Below are 18,737 nucleotides of genomic sequence, written 5' to 3'. Positions count from 1 at the left end.
ATATTAACAATAACTTTTCAAATACTTTTCTACAAAAGTACCAGTTAAGTCCAGTTGAGCAGGATGATTCTGCACGCAATTTTCTTCTTACGTCAAAATGTTTTAAAGTCAAAAGAAAATACACTTCGATATAACGATGTCAAAGCACGTGAAATCATAATTTAATGAAAAGGAAAAAGAATAATTGGAAAAACATATTTATAAATGCTATATATGGGATATAAAGAATCCATGTTATTAGTGGCAGTCTCTGCTCAGTGTCAGTTACAATGATATTGAGAATATAAAATCAGAATGATGTAAATATGCAGGGAATATTGCCAATACAAACTATAACCGATTGTTTTACAGAGTGATGTTCGAAGTTATATCAATTATAGTCCAAAGTGGTGTCAGTTATTGATGACTGTCTGGCTGACATGATTGCAGATGCTGTGTTACACTATGTACTGGTTTAAATATTTTTTTAATGATAAAGCCTTATTATTTCATTTTCAGTTATGCTTACCTAATGTTACACGCGTCTTACCTGTTGCTAGGTATGTCAATAAACTTCTACAAGTAATAATCAAGATGAAATAAGCAGCTCTTATTCGTTAGATAAACCAAATTGTTCGCGTTTTTTACCTGCTACATTCCATTTTTTATTATCCAGGCGCTATGGCTATTTTCTCCTTCCTTTCTGCATGCCTTCTTGGTGTTACAGTCAGCACACTCGGAACGTATTCGAGAGGTCCAGGTTCGAGTCCTTGTGATGGTGTTGCGCATTTTTCATGTATTTCTCATTCAAAAATACCTAATGTATCTAGAAGCTTAATCTTAGAACAGTGGAATATTTCCTTCATATCGCTTTAAATGGTTTTAAAAAAATGTAACGAAAATAAGAGCTTTAATTTTTTATGTTACCGTCTACGCTGCATGTAAATATTAGATGGATATATTCTGATGGTCTTTACTTTTGTTATATGACACTGATGAAGCATCAACTATGCATGCTTATATGACACTCATAAATCATCAACTATGCATAATGTGAGAATAGTTATCCGGAAGAAAGAATTTGACAGATTTCAACATACATTTCTAAAAAAACTTATCTGAAATAATCCCACGCTTTTAAAATTAAAGTGAATGTTGAAGAAAGGGAATTTTATGCTATAGTTCATTGCACTTTCCCAACAAGGAGAGCTGAAATGATGTCATAACCCCTTGACACACATCGCTAAACTCGAAAACTGGCAATCCAACCTTTACCGCATTTCTCCGCTGATATTCTGTACCATAGCAACGAACGCAGTCCAGTTGGGTAGGAGTGCTGCTTAGGCAGCAAAGTAAGGTTAAGGGCAAGTAAATCAAACTGTCGGGGGAGCACATGTCATGAATTTGTGGAAAGTATGCGGTCTTATTTTGGCATGTAATATCTTTTATGTATCAAGATAAGAGAAATAATGCCAGGTATTGTTTAATATATATATATTAAGTTGACATGTTACGAAAACAGAATATTATTGAAGTATATATATTTAATAGACATATAAAAAAAAAAAAAAAAAAAAAAAAACAGTGTAATCTTTTATAGTTATTGTTAACCATTTGGAAGATATTTTTTAAACGATTTTCTGTATAACATGAATGGTTGCTAAATGTATAATAAAATTGCCCATACTATTGTATTTACTTAGTGTATAATAGCTACAGCACATGCTATATAATATTTTTCTTTATTTATGTAAATCATTCTGCTGACATATTAGCAGCGTGAGTTCATGTCAGTGCTTAATGTATTAACTGTATATAAATGTATAACTATAATATTTATCTTACTCTTAAAATAGGGTCGATTCGTTACTTTGTGTCATTATATTTGCCATTTTTGTAATGCAAGTAGTATCTGATGATATTTATGTAAATGTTTAGTTTTTAATTTATATACTTTTTCTTCCTTCGCTTATATATATTAGTGTTTGATAGTAAAAATTGAATTTTTCATTTCCTCTGTTTTATCTGACCATTAATTTTTCCCCATAACATTAAACCTGACTGTTTGCTCATAATTTTCTTTTGTACCATGTGGGAAAGTTTGTGCAATCAATGAAATTATTCTGCAAGAAACTCACTAATTCTTTCCTCCTATGTAGTGAAGAGGAAATATCTTTGAAAAGATAACTTCTTATTCAGAAGTTGTGGTTCTTTCAAGGACAAATGAAACAGGTTTCAGAATATCACAGATGCTTTAGTATAAGCCACATGATGCCTCAGATATGCTGCATGCTTCATTTTAACTAGAGATGTTTAGCCATAGGAAATTAGGTGAGTTTGGTTAATTTCATGCTAAAATTATACTTCCTTAAATAATTTGTGTAGATCAGTCTGTGCTTTTAAGTGAATTTTAATGTATTCAAATAAAAGTTGGTAAAAAAATTTGCTTGAAAAGTTTAGTTTAACAGCAGCTATTGAATGTCTTTGATTTTATGCATTAAATTATTTTCATCTATTTTTATTTCAAGAAGAATGAATAAATAAAAATTTCTTAAAATACAAAAGACTTCACTTGTTGTAATCATTAAGATTTTCACTAAGATATCTTTCAGATATACAGTCTTGAGTTTACTGTTTTAACAGTACACTTTTGATATTGTATTCATGTGTAATTATGTATACTTTAAATTTTGAGGATTGTAATATATTATATCAATACTCTTATATGGAATAATATTCAGGAAAATATATTGATAAGATATAAAGAGCTGAATGATAATTTTTTATTTTTTAAAAATTTCTAAAATGGTACTGTTAAAAGAAGATAATATGTGTAAATATGTTACATAATGTTATCAGAATGAAAACGGATTCTCCCTGCATTTTATGCTTTTTTTAATATGGAAAAAGCATTTTTCTAGGTCTCTGATCCGAGGCAAGAAAACTCATTAAAAGTAATTGTATATTTAAATTTCCCTATTTTGGTTACTGTGGTCAAATTTCAATTTGCAAGTTTAAGTAGTGAATTATAAAAAAAAATTTTAATTATCATGTAACGGAAGTCTGACTTTTTTTTCTAATTTATTTAATATTATTTTATGTTCAATTCAAATGTTACCATTTAGTGTTTTTTAAAATTTATCATTTAAGGCTAGTTGTGAAGTCTACTATGACTTCAAAGTCTATCTATATCTTGGATTCTATTTATTTTATACCCTGGTTTGGATATTTCTGTGTGATATTTTGGTTTTCTTTGTTGGGATGACATAAAGAATTCCATGTACAATCTTATGATTGATATATTTTACAATTTAATAATTCCATGTATATTTTATAATATACATGGAATTGATATGTTTATAATTTAATAATGTTCTGGACGAGTTTACTGATATTAAATAAAAGTGTGAAATGTTTAGTGTTATTTCGAAGTTCTTGATAATTTATATATTTTAACAAAACTAGATTTTTTTTATTAGTCTTTTTAATTTAGAAATATTCTAGATTATTACTACATCTTTCTAAGTTATTCTAAATGTTGAAAAATCTTGCAAGTTGTCAAATCTGTTAGATACATGGTTAGTTATATATTCTCACGAAAAATCAGTCTACTCGACTGAAGCTTTCCTTTGGTTTTCATGTATTTTTTTAAGTTATTCAATTATTATTATTATTATTATTTTAGTTATATGGCTGTCTATTGGTGCCTTCTTAGCTATTTCTGGAATTGTTCTCTTCCTCTGCTTTCCTGTGATATTTAATATTTTATTAAAAAAGGTAAGCTTTGAATTTCATTAATTTTTATGTTAAATTTCTCGATTATATGTCATTTTAATATATGTATGAAAGCTAAGTATTCATTTAATTTCAAAATCATATATAAAATATTAGCTGTTATGAAAACCAGAAATAAAGCTCAGAATTTTAAAAATGTTATTCTTTTTTGTATTTTATTATTCATTTTGAAAATCCTTTAGGTCTAGTTTATTTAATCATTGAGATATAAAAGAAAACATTGTACATTAATTACAAATATATTTAAATTCTTTTAAAAGCATAAGTTAATATAGGAATAAATATTACTTGCTTGCTTTAGCAAACCAATTTCAGAGTACATTGCTGGCCATCAAAATTGCAGCTCCAATAAGAACAAAAACTAATGCATTTTAGGACATTTTACAGACTCCTTATATATTAAATGTTTAAAATTTCAGAAACATTGAACAACTAAAGTAACTAAAGTAGCGGTGATAAGTACCAAATCATCATGAACAACAATTAATTGTTGAGATACTACATTCCATGCAGTTGTGATTTGTTGCCAGAATTCACATCTTATTGTTAGTTTCCTCAGTCGTACTAGTCTGTGTGACATCATAGACCATTTGTATTTGGTTGGAAAAATATTTGGGGACCATGTTGGCCAAGACAGAAATATACTTTGTGTGTTGAGAAAGTATCCAATGTTTATTGCAATGTGTCCTTTTAGTAAGTGCTTCTGAAAATATGAGATAACCACACTGCTTAACACATCTTTAGTGCAGTGTAGACTTGTCAGACGTTGGATATAGATATCTTACACAAATAAAATTTGTATCTAATCATACCCAGTAACACAACTCTTACTGCTGTAATTATGTTGCATTCAGATGCAAAATTTGTCTAAGAAAATGTCATGTCATTTATTCATTCATGTGCATTGTTCAGCCTATATTGCAGTCCTAAATGCATGTGATGATGTGATTCAATTGCAGCGGGTAGCTGCATATTTATTTACAAATTTTCACCATTTGGTACCTACTTAAATTCTTGTTAAAGGATAATAGGGCAGGAAATCATTTCCTATTTTACCATATTTGGTCTGATACAAACACTTTCGATCCTGCAGTTTTTATGCACCAAATCTTGAGTTCTGCCTCTTTATTTTTCAGCATATAATCTTTAGCACCATTTTTGTTTTCTTAGTGGTCCCTTTTAACATCTAAATCCAATACAAAATCTAACAAATGATTTCAACTTACTTTTTTAAAAATAGTTTAGTTATGTTTCTGTTTAAAAAAGGATTTGTATTTTATATTTTTTATTAAATACATAATCTTTTGTTATGGAATAATATTTTCTATTAAAGGGCCCACCAGCGGCCTAGCAGTAAAGTTGTTGAACACTGGTAGTTCAGTCTGAGGTTCAAATTCCGCAAACAGGCTGGCTGCATGGGCGTTTTCATATTTTTCCACATGTATAGCAAGTATAAGAGCTAGTTTCCCATAGAAATTTCTCCACGAAGGCATCCCTTCCCTTAGATGACTAGCTCTTGACGCTTTGCCATAATCACATAAACCAAACTATTCTATAAAGGAAGATCTTAAACAAGACACTTAAAAATCTGTTAATGTGAAAGTCCTTGCAGAAGTCTGTGGCTGGGGAGTACAAAATCCTCATACATCTGTCAGGATTTTTTTATCAAACTCAAGGTAGTTTAATTGGATAATCGTGTGCTGTGTTCACTGGTTTTCAGTACCTAAGAAAATCTTAAAATTAGCCCCTAACGTTTTTTTTTTTTTTTTTTTGTTGATATAGTATTTAATTTATATTTTTATTTAATACCTTTTACTTAATACAAGTCTGTAATTCATCTCATACTGGGTAGATTTTGATTCACCAAAGGATACTTTTTTAAACTGTACTGTTAAAATTTAAATAAAACTATGTTTTTTGTAATAACAGATTTTCCTCGTAATTTGTTTTCAGTGTATATGTGAAATGATGATTTTATATTTTATGAGAACATTACTGCATGAAATTTTATATATTTTACATTTAAAATATATATAATTACATTAAAATATATACAGTTAATTCAACAATTATGTTTAAATATGTCTTTTTTTTTTTTTTTTTTTTTTTTTTTTTTTGGTAGTCTTGTCTATACATTTCATTCCAGTGAATATAATTACTGTTGTTTAATTTTAATAATGAAATATTTGTGTTCTGTGTATTAAGTTTGGCATTTTTTCTTAGCAAATAGCCCTTGAAAATGGTACTATTGGATATAATGTATGGCAAGATATACCTTTACCAATTTATCAGCGGTTGTATTTCTTCAACATCACAAATGCAGAAAATTTTATGAGAAGAAGAGAGAAACCAAAATTACAAGAAGTAGGACCGTATACTTTTCGGTAAGAGAAATATGTATTAGTTTTTAATTATTCGATCCAAGGATTATAAGAATTTTTATTTTTTTATTTTATTTTATTTTTTTATTTATTTATTTTTTTTTTTTATAGTACAAAGTTTGAGATCTGAAATCATCAAGACTTCAGCAATTCTGAATTTTAGATTACAAGTTTAAATCTAGTAAGATTACATATGTGTAGAGATTATAAAATTTAAAATATTCTTTATTTATATATCTTTAAGAAATACTTTTTTCTAGAATTTCTGGATGATTTAACTGCTGCATCAGATTTGTAAGAAAATGCTTTATATCTGCATTTTAGTGCCTGTAAAATTCCGATATCCATTGGCTAATTGACGTATGTACAATTTTGAGCAAACATTAAAAGAGAGATATTATCATTTACTAAAACTGTCATTTTGACGAGACTGATAATTATAAATGGTACAAAATAATAAGCTGCTTCAAATCAGGAAGTTAAATGAAGAGCAAACTTGCTATGCTCGGTGAATTTAAATTCCTCTGAATCTAAATCTTTCTTTTTTTGCCTGTTATGATATCAACATAAGGAAAGTATTATGAACCACTTCCCAATCAAAATATGTCTCAGCATTTCTCTTTTTGTTTAGATCAAATAGAAAAATGCTCCCCTCCACATTCACAACCACTCAAGTGCCGAAAGTATGTTTGTGGTTAGTGTCAAAACAGCATCAATTGATCTATTGATTGTCATCGGCTATGGTGTGATTCCATAGCCAGTAATTGAAAGTAACATATGAGAATCTGAGGTAGCTGGAGAAGAATCGCTTTTATGGCACATCTTTTGACAGTTAATTTTTTGCTTTTAATTCACTGATTGTCCTGAAGTTTAGATTTTGGATTTTGTACTGTATTTATTAATGTGTGTTCTAAGCTATCAACTTTATGAGTTTTTGAGTAAACTTTTTTAATTCTAACCTTAACTATGCTAGCATTTTCTACCACTTAAAAATTTGATTGATATATGATTTTGTCATCCATGTGATGCAACAAAACACAAAATCCATCAGATTATATATCCTTTTTCCAATTCTTTAAGCTCCATATTTGATCTTGTGAGCATATTGCTGATATTTCAGTACTTATCAGTTATAGTGGCTTTAGCAGCACACGGGAATCTATATGTTTAACCCTTTGCAGCACAATGTGACCGGGCACACCTAAACATTTCCTTCTGTACGCTCAGAAAAGTTTAATGAAAAAGGATTTATAATAAATGAAGTGTTGCTGGGGTTACCCTCAATCTTTATTTATAGTAGATGGCAGCTCAATGCAAACCAATCCATATATTTTAGGCATGTTTAGTTTTTAAAGACCCTCATTTTTCAAAGAAATCTTCCAGGTTTTTTTTTTTTTTTTTTTTTTTTTTTTTTTTTTTTTTTTTTTTTAAGATATAAAAGGAATTGTTTGAAAAGAAATGTTTGTTATTTTCTTGCCTGTATGCTAATCTTCTTATTCTATATTAGTTTCAAATTTTTACCTTAATCTTGCCTAAAATCAAACGACAAACTTCAGGAGTGGGCTCACGAGAGACTAAAACAACTGAGAGACTGTATCTTTGTTTCTCTGCGGCTCATTGGTCAGTTTATTGACAATAGAAAGATAGGTTGACATCTGTGGTTCATTTCCTGTTTTTCTCTTTCTTCTTTTCTCTTTTTTTTGGGGGGGGGGGGCAGGGGATGTTTGGTTATCAACTAAGAAATTGTTGAGGTGATTTTCTGAAGGTCAGGGGTAATTTTATCAGTTAGCTATTTTGTTTTTTCCTAGAGCAGTTCTCTTTTTCTCTTTCGCTTTCATTCAAAGAAGTTTTGTTAGCGCTACGTTCAATAGTTTTGAATTGTAGACATTTATTTAATTTTATTTTATAGTTTATAATTTCTAATATTAGATATAATATTAGTTTTTTTTTAATTATTATTTTCCAAATGGATCGGAGAAGGATGACCATTTCTGAAGTACTGAAAGTGCTACACAAATTGCTTTCAGATACTGATTCTGATACAGACCCTGGTACATGTGCAAAACATGTAATATTGGGTTGTGCTTTTTTAAAGGTGGTGTCACTTTCTTCGAAAAGTACTACCATGAAAAAAAATAGACGAAAGTGTAAATATCATATACCCAAGTTACTTTTTTCTCATTTGTATTCATGTAATCATCATATAATCAAAAACCGCTTTTTTAGGGGGGTAGTAGAGTAGTAGGTCTTCCCATGGCACACTCTGGGTAATGCTAATTCTGCTACACTATTCAGAATTTAGTGTTTTGTAATCGTAGGCAAAATCTCATACTCTTTCATGCGCTTCCCAGCAATGCTCGTTTCAGCACTCTTTTCGAAGCTCTATTCATTCAGTGTGCCCACTTCGGGCACACCCACAGAATTAAAACAATAAGTGCTATCTTCACAAAATTTTACCTGTGTCCTCTTCTGGGCCTGATTAGACTGCCTACCTTTTTTTTTTTTTTTTTTTTTTTTATCGAAATTCCAACTTTAAAAGGTTAGCATGCTGACCTGACTGAATAGTTAACTTAAATGAGAAACACAAAGTGGGTAGTCTACATTTTAGGGTACCTCTTGGATTATCGCTGAGTTGTTATTTCATTTATTTCACGTTGAATATTATGGAAACCCTATTATGACGTGATTGGTTGTAATGCGTGATTGCAGTGATTATGACTGTTTGAAAATATTTCTCAGGGCTTATTTATGGGTGTTGGTTAGGAAAAACATTGCTTATTTTCTGCTTTATGCCATAAAACGTTTGTTGGTGGTACGATTAACCTGAAGCTTCTGTGCGCTTTGGAACAAATAGGAAAGAAATCACTGGTTCACTGGTATGTAAATGAAGGTTTAAATGGCTTCGTTCACCTCTCAGTAAATTACGCAGTGACATATAAGGATTTGGAAACCGGAGCTCATATCAACCCTGTGGAAGGTATGTGGGGTGTAATAAAAAGGGATTTTTCAAATTAAATGCACCGGCAGTATGGAGGACGTTTTTTTAATTTTTACTTTTCTAAATATATGTGGCGATGCAGTATCTAGATTCTAGTTCAGGTAATTTAAACAGTTTTTGGATGCTGTTAAGGAATTCTGCGTGCAACGTACTGAAGACTCAGAAATTTCTAAATAAGGTATGTCAATATTTCATTTTTTTACTGTACAGATTAGATAACATTTGTTTCCATTTTTATGTTATTTCCTTGTTTCATTTTGATTTTAGGTGCAATTGATTGAGATTTTTTATGTTTTGTTGTGTTATGTTTGGATGCTATTTTACTTGGGAGGGCATAGCACGTAAATAAGAATGGCACCCCAAAAATCACGAATTTTCATCAAAGGGTACCCTGAAAAATATTCCCCCCCCCCACTTGGTTACTTGTAAACACAGCATATTCATTCTAAATAATGTGTACTTGCATATTATGTACAGGTAATTAAATACATGATTTATTTACTATACATGTACATAAACAATCTGATATGAATTTAAATTTATTTTAATTAAAAGCAAGCAATTTATTTTAAATAAACAACACAGATAAATACTTGAAATTATTTCAACTTATAACACATACAACATAAATACACTTAAAATGTAAGTTTCTGGTGGCCTCAAGCTGGTTTCTTTTCCTAACATACAGCTGCAGGTTTTGGCCATTTTTACAAACTCTTTTGAAGGATAAAGTACTGCTACTTACTGATTATCAAGTTCCCCACTGAAAAGTTGCCAAGCTAGTTGCCAACTAATTTCTCACCTAGCTGATGTATAAAGGCATTCATAATGGGTAATAAATCATCATAATCATAATAAATTTACCAGAAAATTCGGGGGATTTAAATATTTTAGTCAAAATCTTAAAAGTCGGGAAATTTCATTCTTCAATCCCCAAAAAAGCAATTTTCATGCAAGCATCAAAAGTGATCACTTTCTTGGCAAATCATGTATCACTTGAGCATCATTTGGACAGCTGCTGTAGAGCCAATTTTTCCAGCACCAATCAGATTGTCTTTTAAAAGGGCAAAGCAAGCTTCCAGCATATTTTAGATTCCAGTAACGTTGAGAATCTAGAGATTTACATGCGCATGTGCAGTGCATGTTGAACAAAAGTAAATTCTCCCGATTGTTGTCTAAAACAAAATCTTTTAATCCTTCTCTTCTTTCTTAAATGTCTTGTTTGTCATTTTGCAGTAAAATAAAAAAAAGTAATAATCTGTCATGTATGCTAACCATTTAATATATCTATACAGTCAAAAGTCTTTAATCCGGACGTCCATAATCCGGAATGATCTATAATCCGGACCTCAAGGCTACAAACTTTCTGCGCATAGGTAAATGCATAATATCTTTACGCATGCGCATATGCGTATACGCATAATATGTTTACGCATGTGCGTTTAATGTATAACCGGTGGTATAAGCTAAGCTAAAGTTATCCATTTCAGTTAATGCTGCAGATTGCATTGTTTCTTAATCTTTGAATTGGATCCGGCTTATTATTTTTTGCAGACTGTTGGAGCAATTTATAAAAGTAAGCTTGAACTTTCGATTATGTCAAAAAGAATTTCCAATTCTGGAGCTGCCAAAGGATCTACAAAGCGAAAACATGTTTATATCACGAATACACATCACAAATACACGTCAAATAGTTTTCTGGTTGTAATTTTCTAATTTCGACTATGCGTAATGTATGCTTTACGCATGCGTGCATTGAAAGAAATGTTTAATAAAGTAAACAAATAAATATTAAGTTTTTTTTGTAAATTTTGATACCCTTTAGATCATAATTGCTTTTTATTTCATAAATTACGGTTTCATATTTTTAATTTTATAGCTTCGCGTAATGTATGCTTTACGCATGCATGCATTGAAAGAAATGTTTAATAAAGTAAACAAATAAATATTAAGCTTTTTTTGTAAATTTTGATACCCTTTAGATCATAATTGCTCTTTATTTCATAAATTACGGTTTCATATTTTTAATTTTATAGTTTCTACATGCCATCTTACCAGATTTAACTTGATCTATAATCCGGAATCGCCGAAGTCCTGATGAGTCCGGATTAAAGACTTTTGACTGTATTCACCAAATAATATCGATTTTTATAATTCAGTTTTGAATCCTTAAGTAATCAACTTTATTTTAATGTTATTTGTATCATTTAATGTGTCTTCTTTCTTCTAAATTTAATTTATTATTAGTTAGCAATACTTTCAAATTTCAGGCATTTTTTTACGGCATACTTGTGAAACTAATTCTAGCAGTAATATGACATACCATCATGAAATTTAGTGCACGTATTTTTTACTTGGGTATGCTGCTAAATAAATATAAAATACTTGAATTTATTTTTAAAAAATCTTTGAATAGGTTTCTTTTTTCCTTTAGCTGCAAAATGTGTGCAGAAAAGACATTTTTAAATCCCGATTGTGCAGATTTCTGATCTCGATCCTCAGTGGAGAAATTAACATCTAGTATAGTTTTAGAAGTAATGCCTTAGGAATTATATAAAGTCATGCAAATTTTTGTATTTTGAAGTGGTGCTATAATTAATTTACCCTCAGCATGTCCAACAGGTGCTACACAGATAGCCTGGAATTTTCTTGAAAAACACCTGGAAAATTTGGGGAATTTTATTTTCCTGTTTGAGTGGCAACCCTAGTTTTTATTTATTTTTTTTTTTTTATTTTTTTTTATTTATTTATTTATTTATTTATTTATTTATTTTTTTTTTTTTTTTTTAAATTAGGGAATTGCACAAACTCGGTAACCATGTAGTTCAGCATGTGCCCCGGACAAAACAGACATTTACTACTTGCATACCTGGGTTGTCACATAACTATGTTGGTAACATAGTGCTGTGCCTCATGAATACATTTTGACAAATTCTACAGATAACTGATATTGCCAAAATGCTTTTCTGTTGGACAAACACAGCACCAATTTTTGGGTAATACAAATTTTTATGGTTTGCAAGTGCTGGTCATTTTCAGAGGAAATGGTTCACTATATTTCATTTAATGATCATGGAAGTTTTGTAATAGTCACCTTTTTATGTTTTTAAATCATAAAATGTATTTTCTAACTGCAGTTCTAGATGGGTTAAAGAATCAATAGTCTGGCATCCAAATGGAACTGTGTCTTTCAAAGAAGTGCGCACCTTTGTCTTCCTACGAAATGAATCAGTTGGAAGTCAAGATGATAAAATTGTCACTTTAAATGCTCCATTACTGGTATGAATATTTATTATTAAATTGATTTTAAGCTCGTACATGTATTTATTTAGAACTTTTTGTGAAAAAATTCTTTCTCTGTGCAAGTACAAAGTTATATATCTCATATAGTTTTCTGTCTTGTTTAAAATTAGAACTATCTTGGGGTGGGTAATCAATATGATATTAAGATCATGAGTAAAGTAAAATGAAATAGTAGTTAGAAAGGATCTCCATTCCTGCTTTGGGCAGCTATCCCTTGTCAGCTAATAAATTAACCAACCAACCACTGTGGTTTTAATAAATATTTTTAGTGTTCTAAAATTCACAATGCTAGATTTGGAAGGACCAACAGTGTTTTGAAAATACATTTTGAGACAGGTTCTAGATTTTTAAAACATTGTGTTGATTGCATTATTTTAATAATGATAGGCATTTTTAAATTGCTACAAAGTTAATAGAACTATGCAATAACTGGCATTACAAGTGTTACGTTATTTTCTTCCTTCACGTTCGTACAGGGTTCGTAGATTTGGAGTGAATAACGACAACACTTGATGAAGTATCGAAACACACTTTATTTACCAATATTCTCAGGACAGCTTCAAAATAACTTTTACAGTCGTCGAACTGTTATAAACACGCCAACACGGTCAGCGACACAGCCTTCACACTGTCAAGCAATAAAGGTAAAAACAGCTTCACTGCAAAGCACCAGAGTGCAGCTTCCGACTCTGTTTAGTCGTTCTTGGAACTCCACGTACTCTCGAGACTCTCCACATGCGATGCACTCGGCGATACACAAGAGTATAGCTCTCGACTCAGCGCAGTTTAAGACAAAACTCGACGATGCACTAAAAGACTCTCTCGATGTACTCGGCGCAAGACTTCGAGACACTCGCTCAATGACTATCAACTCGCTAGACAAGGCGCACACACACACACACACACTGACTGCAGAACAGCAGGGTTTATATAGCTTTTGGCTTGCGTTCGAGAACATTCTGGGCTAAACCGGTAAGAATTCGTTCCAGTAGGCTCTCCATCCGTCCATGTTATATCGCCAATTTTGTCGCCAAATGGGCGATTTCTCACCAAATGTGGCGACCCTGCTTTCTCATGGCAACCCTAAAACTGCTTTGCGAGGAAGCTATCTCACCGCACCTGTACATTTCATAACACTGCTCCTTCCAAAGGACTGCACGTCCCGGACAGTACAACTAAGCTCTTTAATACATTAATAAACATAATTAAAGAACTTAGTTACTTTGTCCTCCGGGGATTGGCCACGAAACGAGGAACATTGAAATAAGGACCAGAACATGGAAAGAAGGTGCATGGTGGAGACTGCTGAGACTAAGCGGAACACTTTTCACTGCGATAATAGTGAAAAGACCTTGAAGACCTGTGTGTCTTCATACAGCCAAAATGCCCTCCTGTTCAGCTGTTGTGTATTTCCTTCAGATCATCAGGTATTCGGTTTCGAGGAAGCAGCAGCTGCCATGTCTTATTAGTTCCATCGTCGCTTTCCCATAGTCGATGTGACTCCATTTCGGAAATGGAGTGAATCCCAGAGAGCCCAGTACCTTTTAGTTGCAGGACTGAAGATGGAAATGTCCTGCCACTTGTGTTTTGTACTGGATGATTCCTTCAGTTCTGTTATTGGCCTAATGTCAGGATCCGCTGATTGGTCTTCTCTTTTTTATCACTCCACGGATCTGGATCAGTTGATGTTGAAGATGTTACTTGCCGGATATTCGGATTTGCCAACCCATACTTAGCCTCGGCTCTTGAACAATGGCTGCAGTGTGCAAGACAAGGCTTATTGGATAAAGCATCTGCATTTCCATGGGAGGAGCCTTTGCAATGTTTTATCTCAAAGTCATATTCCTGCAGTTTTGAATTCATCTGGCTATTTGTCCTTCGGGATTTTTGAAATTCAGTAGCTAGGTTAGAGAAGCATAGTTGGTCCACAATAAGAATTTTCTGCCATAGAGATAATGAGGGAAATGTTCTATGGCCTTTACGATAGCAAGCAATTCTTTACGGGTGATGCAATAATTCCTTTCCGGTTTAGACAAGCACTTACTCCAATAGGCTATTACTCGCTCTTGACCATTAATCATTTGAGAAAGAACACCTCCCACACTTTTGTTGCTTGCATCTGTGTCCAATATAAATTCTTTGTCTGTCTGGGGATATGGGAGCACGGGCGTAAATGTTAATGCCGTCTTCAACTGATTAAAGGACTTCTCGCACTCCAAGGGTACACGAATTTTTGTTTACTTTCTGTTAATTTATGTAGAGGCTTTGCAATGTTGGAGAACCTCTTCACGAATCTTCTGTAATAAGTACAGAGTTCCAGGAAGCTCCGTGGTTGATGAATATCCACAGGACGTTCCCAGTCCTGAACTGCCAACACCTTTTCTGGATCTGTGCGGACACCTTTGGCAGAGATGACGTGCCCGAGATAGGTAACTTCACTGCAGAACAACTTGCATTTCGAAGGACTCAGTTTAAGGTTGGCATCCCTTAATTTCTGGAACACCTTCCTGATATTTTCTAGATGTTCCTCGAAAGTACGGCCCACTATAATGACGTCGTCTAGGTAGACCAGACAGGATTCGTAAGATAGACCACGAAGCATTGTCTCCATCAGGCGTTCAAATGTTGCAAGGGCATTACAGAGTCCAAAAGGCATAACTTTGAACTGCCAGAGTCCTTGACCAGTAGTGAATGCAGTTTTCTCTATATCGTCGGGATGAATTTCCACTTGCCAGTATCCATTCTTGAGGTCCAGAGTGGAAAACCATTTGTGTCCTGATAAGGTGTCTAGACTATCGTCAATCCTGGGAAGAGGGTAACTGTCTTTCTTAGTGACATTATTTAGTCTCCGGTATCCTCTCTAAGCTCCCTGATCTCGCTTTTAATCTTTTCTTGTTCGACTTCCACCTGTTCGAATTTCTCTTCCATCTTTTCTTGAATGGCTTTTATTTCACTCTTGATCTCAGCCCTTATCTCCTCCTGTCCGACTTTCATCTCTTCCTGTCCAGCTTTCATCTCTTTCATTTCAGCTTTCATCTCTTCCTGTCCAGCTTTCATCTCTTCCTGTCTGGCTTTCATCTCTTTCATTTCAGATTTCATCTCTTCCTGTCCAGCTTCCATCTTTTCTTGGAATGCAACAAAGGCAGTCATGAGCTGTCTTAATTGTTCTTCCATCACTCTTTTCACTGGCATTCACTCTCAAACCCCACTCCTGACATCAGTTGTTAAGTTATTTTCTTCCTTCACATTCGTACAGGGTTCTCTGTGCAAGTACAAAATTATATATCTCATATAGTTTTCTGTCTTGTTTAAAATTAGAACTATCTTGGGGTGGGTAATCAATATGATATTAAGATCATGAGTAAAGTAAAATGAAATAGTAGTTAGAAAGGATCTCCATTCCTGCTTTGGGCAGCTATCCCTTGTCGGCTAATAAATTAACCAACCAACCACTGTGGTTTTAATAAATATTTTTAGTGTTCTAAAATTCACAATGCTAGATTTGGAAGGACCAACAGTGTTTTGAAAATACATTTTGAGACAGGTTCTAGATTTTTAAAACATTGTGTTGATTGCATTATTTTAATAATGATAGACATTTTTAAATTGCTACAAAGTTAATAGAACTATGCAGTAACTGGCATTACAAGTGTTACGTTATTTTCTTCCTTCACGTTCGTACAGGGTTCGTAGATTTGGAGTGAATAACGACAACACTTAATGAAGTTTCGAAACACACTTTATTTACCAATATTCTCAGGACAGCTTCAAAATCACTTTTACAGTCGTCGAACTGTTATAACCACGCTGACACATTCATCGACACAACCTTCACACTGTCAGGCAATAACGGTAGAGACAGCTTCACTGCAAAGCACCAGAGTACAGCTTCCGACTCTGTTTGGTCATTCTCGGAACTTCACGTACTCTCGAGACTCTCCACGTGATGCACTCGACGATACACAAGAGTATAGCTCTCGACTCAGTGCAGTATAGCTAAGACAAAACTCGACGATGCACTAAAAGATTCTCTCGATGCACTCGACGACCAACTCGGTGCTAGACTTCGAGACACTCGCTCAATGACTGACTATCAGCTCGCTAGACGAGACACACACACACTGACTGCAGTCCAGCAGGGTTTATATAGCTTTCGGCTTGTGTTCGAGAACAATCTGGGCTAAACCGGTAAGAATTCTTTCCAGAAGGTTCTCCATCCGTCCATGTTATGTTGCCAATTTTGTCACCCAATGGACGATTTCTCACCAAATGTGGCAACCCTGCCTTTTTCTTGCCATTTTTATGGTAACCCTAAAACTGATTTGCAAGGAAGCTATCTCACTGCGCCTATACATTTCGTAACAAAGATTCATTAAATATTTTACAATGTGCCCTAGGAAATAACTTGTGGACAATTTGTTGCTTGTAAATTATTGCATAAGGGCTTTCACATGTGTTACTTATAAAGCTAATTTGAATTAATAGTGCATTAATGTACTTGCATGTATATATATATATATATATAATGTGTGTGGTAATACCTTCTAGAAAAGACATCTAAGGAACTACTTTAAAGGACAGCACGTTTAATTACATTTAAAGTATTTATATTTTTAACAAATAAGTTAGTTATAAACTGAATTAACTTCTTCAATACATTTTTATTTACATCTTTATCGTCATCGTTCTTTTACTGCATCTTGAGCATCACAAATTCATCTAATTGCTCACAAAATGAAAAATAAAACATTAAAAGTTATACGATGTTAAACAATGTTAACGATCATTAAAAGTTATACGATGTTAACGATGAAACAGTTATACGATCAGCCATCTGTACGCCATCTGGTATTCAACTTTGGTATTCAACTTTGGCATATCATTTATAATGTGTCATTTTTTGTATTGAATTTTTATTACACTGTATGGATTAAATGAATAGTTTGTTCTAGTGATAAAAACTAAAATGTGAATTAAAAATTATTACATTTAAATGTTGTAGAATGGTAAATTTTGCAATTTTAATATTTTTTCTTTTATGTATCTAATTCAAAAGTGGTTCATACAAAATAATATGGTTATGTGCATTTTAATGTAGTATAATATCAGAACTAAATAAATAAATTTGTAATTAATCTTTTTTTTTTTTTTTTTTTTTTTTTTTTTTGTTTCTTCATAGCTTGCTGCCAATTTCTTGAAAAGCTATGACTTGCCAATAAGACTTGCTGCATCATTTTTATTTGGAGTTGCAGGTGAACGTTTAATAGTAACAAAATCCATCAAACAATTAGCGTTTGATGGATATAGGGATATAATAATATTGCTATCACCTTTGTTGAAGCATGATATACCATTCAAAGATGGATTATTTTCATGGTTATATGGGGTAAGAATACGTTTCAGCAAATCTATTTTTCTAAGTTTAATGTTGATTTTTAAATTTTTATTACAAAGTAGATACAAAAGTTTCCAAATTCACATGGTAAAAAATTCTTCGCTGAAAAATTTCTCTTGCAGATGTGTAGTCACAATACTACAGCGAATGAAATTCTTTTTAGAAAAAATTGTATGCTTTCTTTTTTTTTTTTTTTTACTGAATGAAGTCGTATGCTAATTTATTCTGAACTGTTTAAAATCAAGTATCATTCTGTGATAAAATTTTTGATTAAAAACAGTCTTAATCTCAAAGAAATAAGACAACATTTTCATCTAATATATGGAGATTAGTCTTTCCATATTCTGCAGTGAAAAAATAGGTTAAAAGATTTTGCATTGTTATGTTTAAATAACTTTTTTGTAATCATGAATTGTAATGAAATTATAGATAGATGTTAAGTGAATTATCACTAAGTCTAAAGTAACAAATGAAATTTCAGAAGGTAGCAAAAGACACTTTATTTAATTGCACACTTTTTGCTTATAACTCAGCCAACCACTTGTGGCATGATAACTTAAATGTAACACAAATATAAAATTTAAATTCAAATAAACTAATAGGATATACAAATCAGTTATATTATACAAATAAATTTAAATTCAAATAAACTAATAGGATATACAAAAAGCCAAAGGATATACAAATCAGTTAATGCAAAGCTGGCTCAACTGGTGTGGAGATCCAAATATCAGCAATTCTCGTCCAAGGCCGAAGACTGTGTATCTTATTTAACAATCTAGTAGCATAGCTGCAAATGGCAAAACACGTTCTGTCTTAAAATCTAAAAACCTCACTATAAATACTTGCAAACTAAATTTGCGTTCTGGCAGGAAAACAAAAGGGC

General features: G+C 32.2%; 1 protein-coding gene across 3 annotated transcripts in view; it reads left to right on the top strand.

Annotated features, from left to right (window-relative positions):
- Nucleotides 1-18,737, top strand: part of LOC118191790 (scavenger receptor class B member 1-like) — a 63,648-nt gene that overhangs the window by 17,970 nt on the left and 26,941 nt on the right. The window contains exons 1-6 of one of the 3 annotated variants that reach the window (XM_035362634.2): nucleotides 1,269-1,455; nucleotides 2,139-2,310; nucleotides 3,665-3,756; nucleotides 5,998-6,158; nucleotides 12,291-12,432; nucleotides 17,636-17,842. In XM_035362634.2, coding sequence (XP_035218525.2) covers nucleotides 2,289-2,310; nucleotides 3,665-3,756; nucleotides 5,998-6,158; nucleotides 12,291-12,432; nucleotides 17,636-17,842 — 624 coding nt within the window. In that variant the 5' untranslated portion in view covers nucleotides 1,269-1,455; nucleotides 2,139-2,288. Of the gene's footprint in view, nucleotides 1-1,268; nucleotides 1,456-2,138; nucleotides 2,311-3,664; nucleotides 3,757-5,997; nucleotides 6,159-12,290; nucleotides 12,433-17,635; nucleotides 17,843-18,737 lie in introns of those variants that run through there. The other 2 variants (XM_035362633.2, XM_085819196.1) reach the window with 2 other exon arrangements.

The sequence above is a fragment of the Stegodyphus dumicola genome, chromosome 6 (assembly GCF_044657685.1).
Source record: "Stegodyphus dumicola isolate Sdum_Otavi_A_Nest chromosome 6, ASM4465768v1".
Taxonomy (NCBI): Eukaryota; Metazoa; Arthropoda; class Arachnida; order Araneae; family Eresidae; genus Stegodyphus; species Stegodyphus dumicola.
This window is presented reverse-complemented; position numbering and strand designations above follow the sequence as displayed.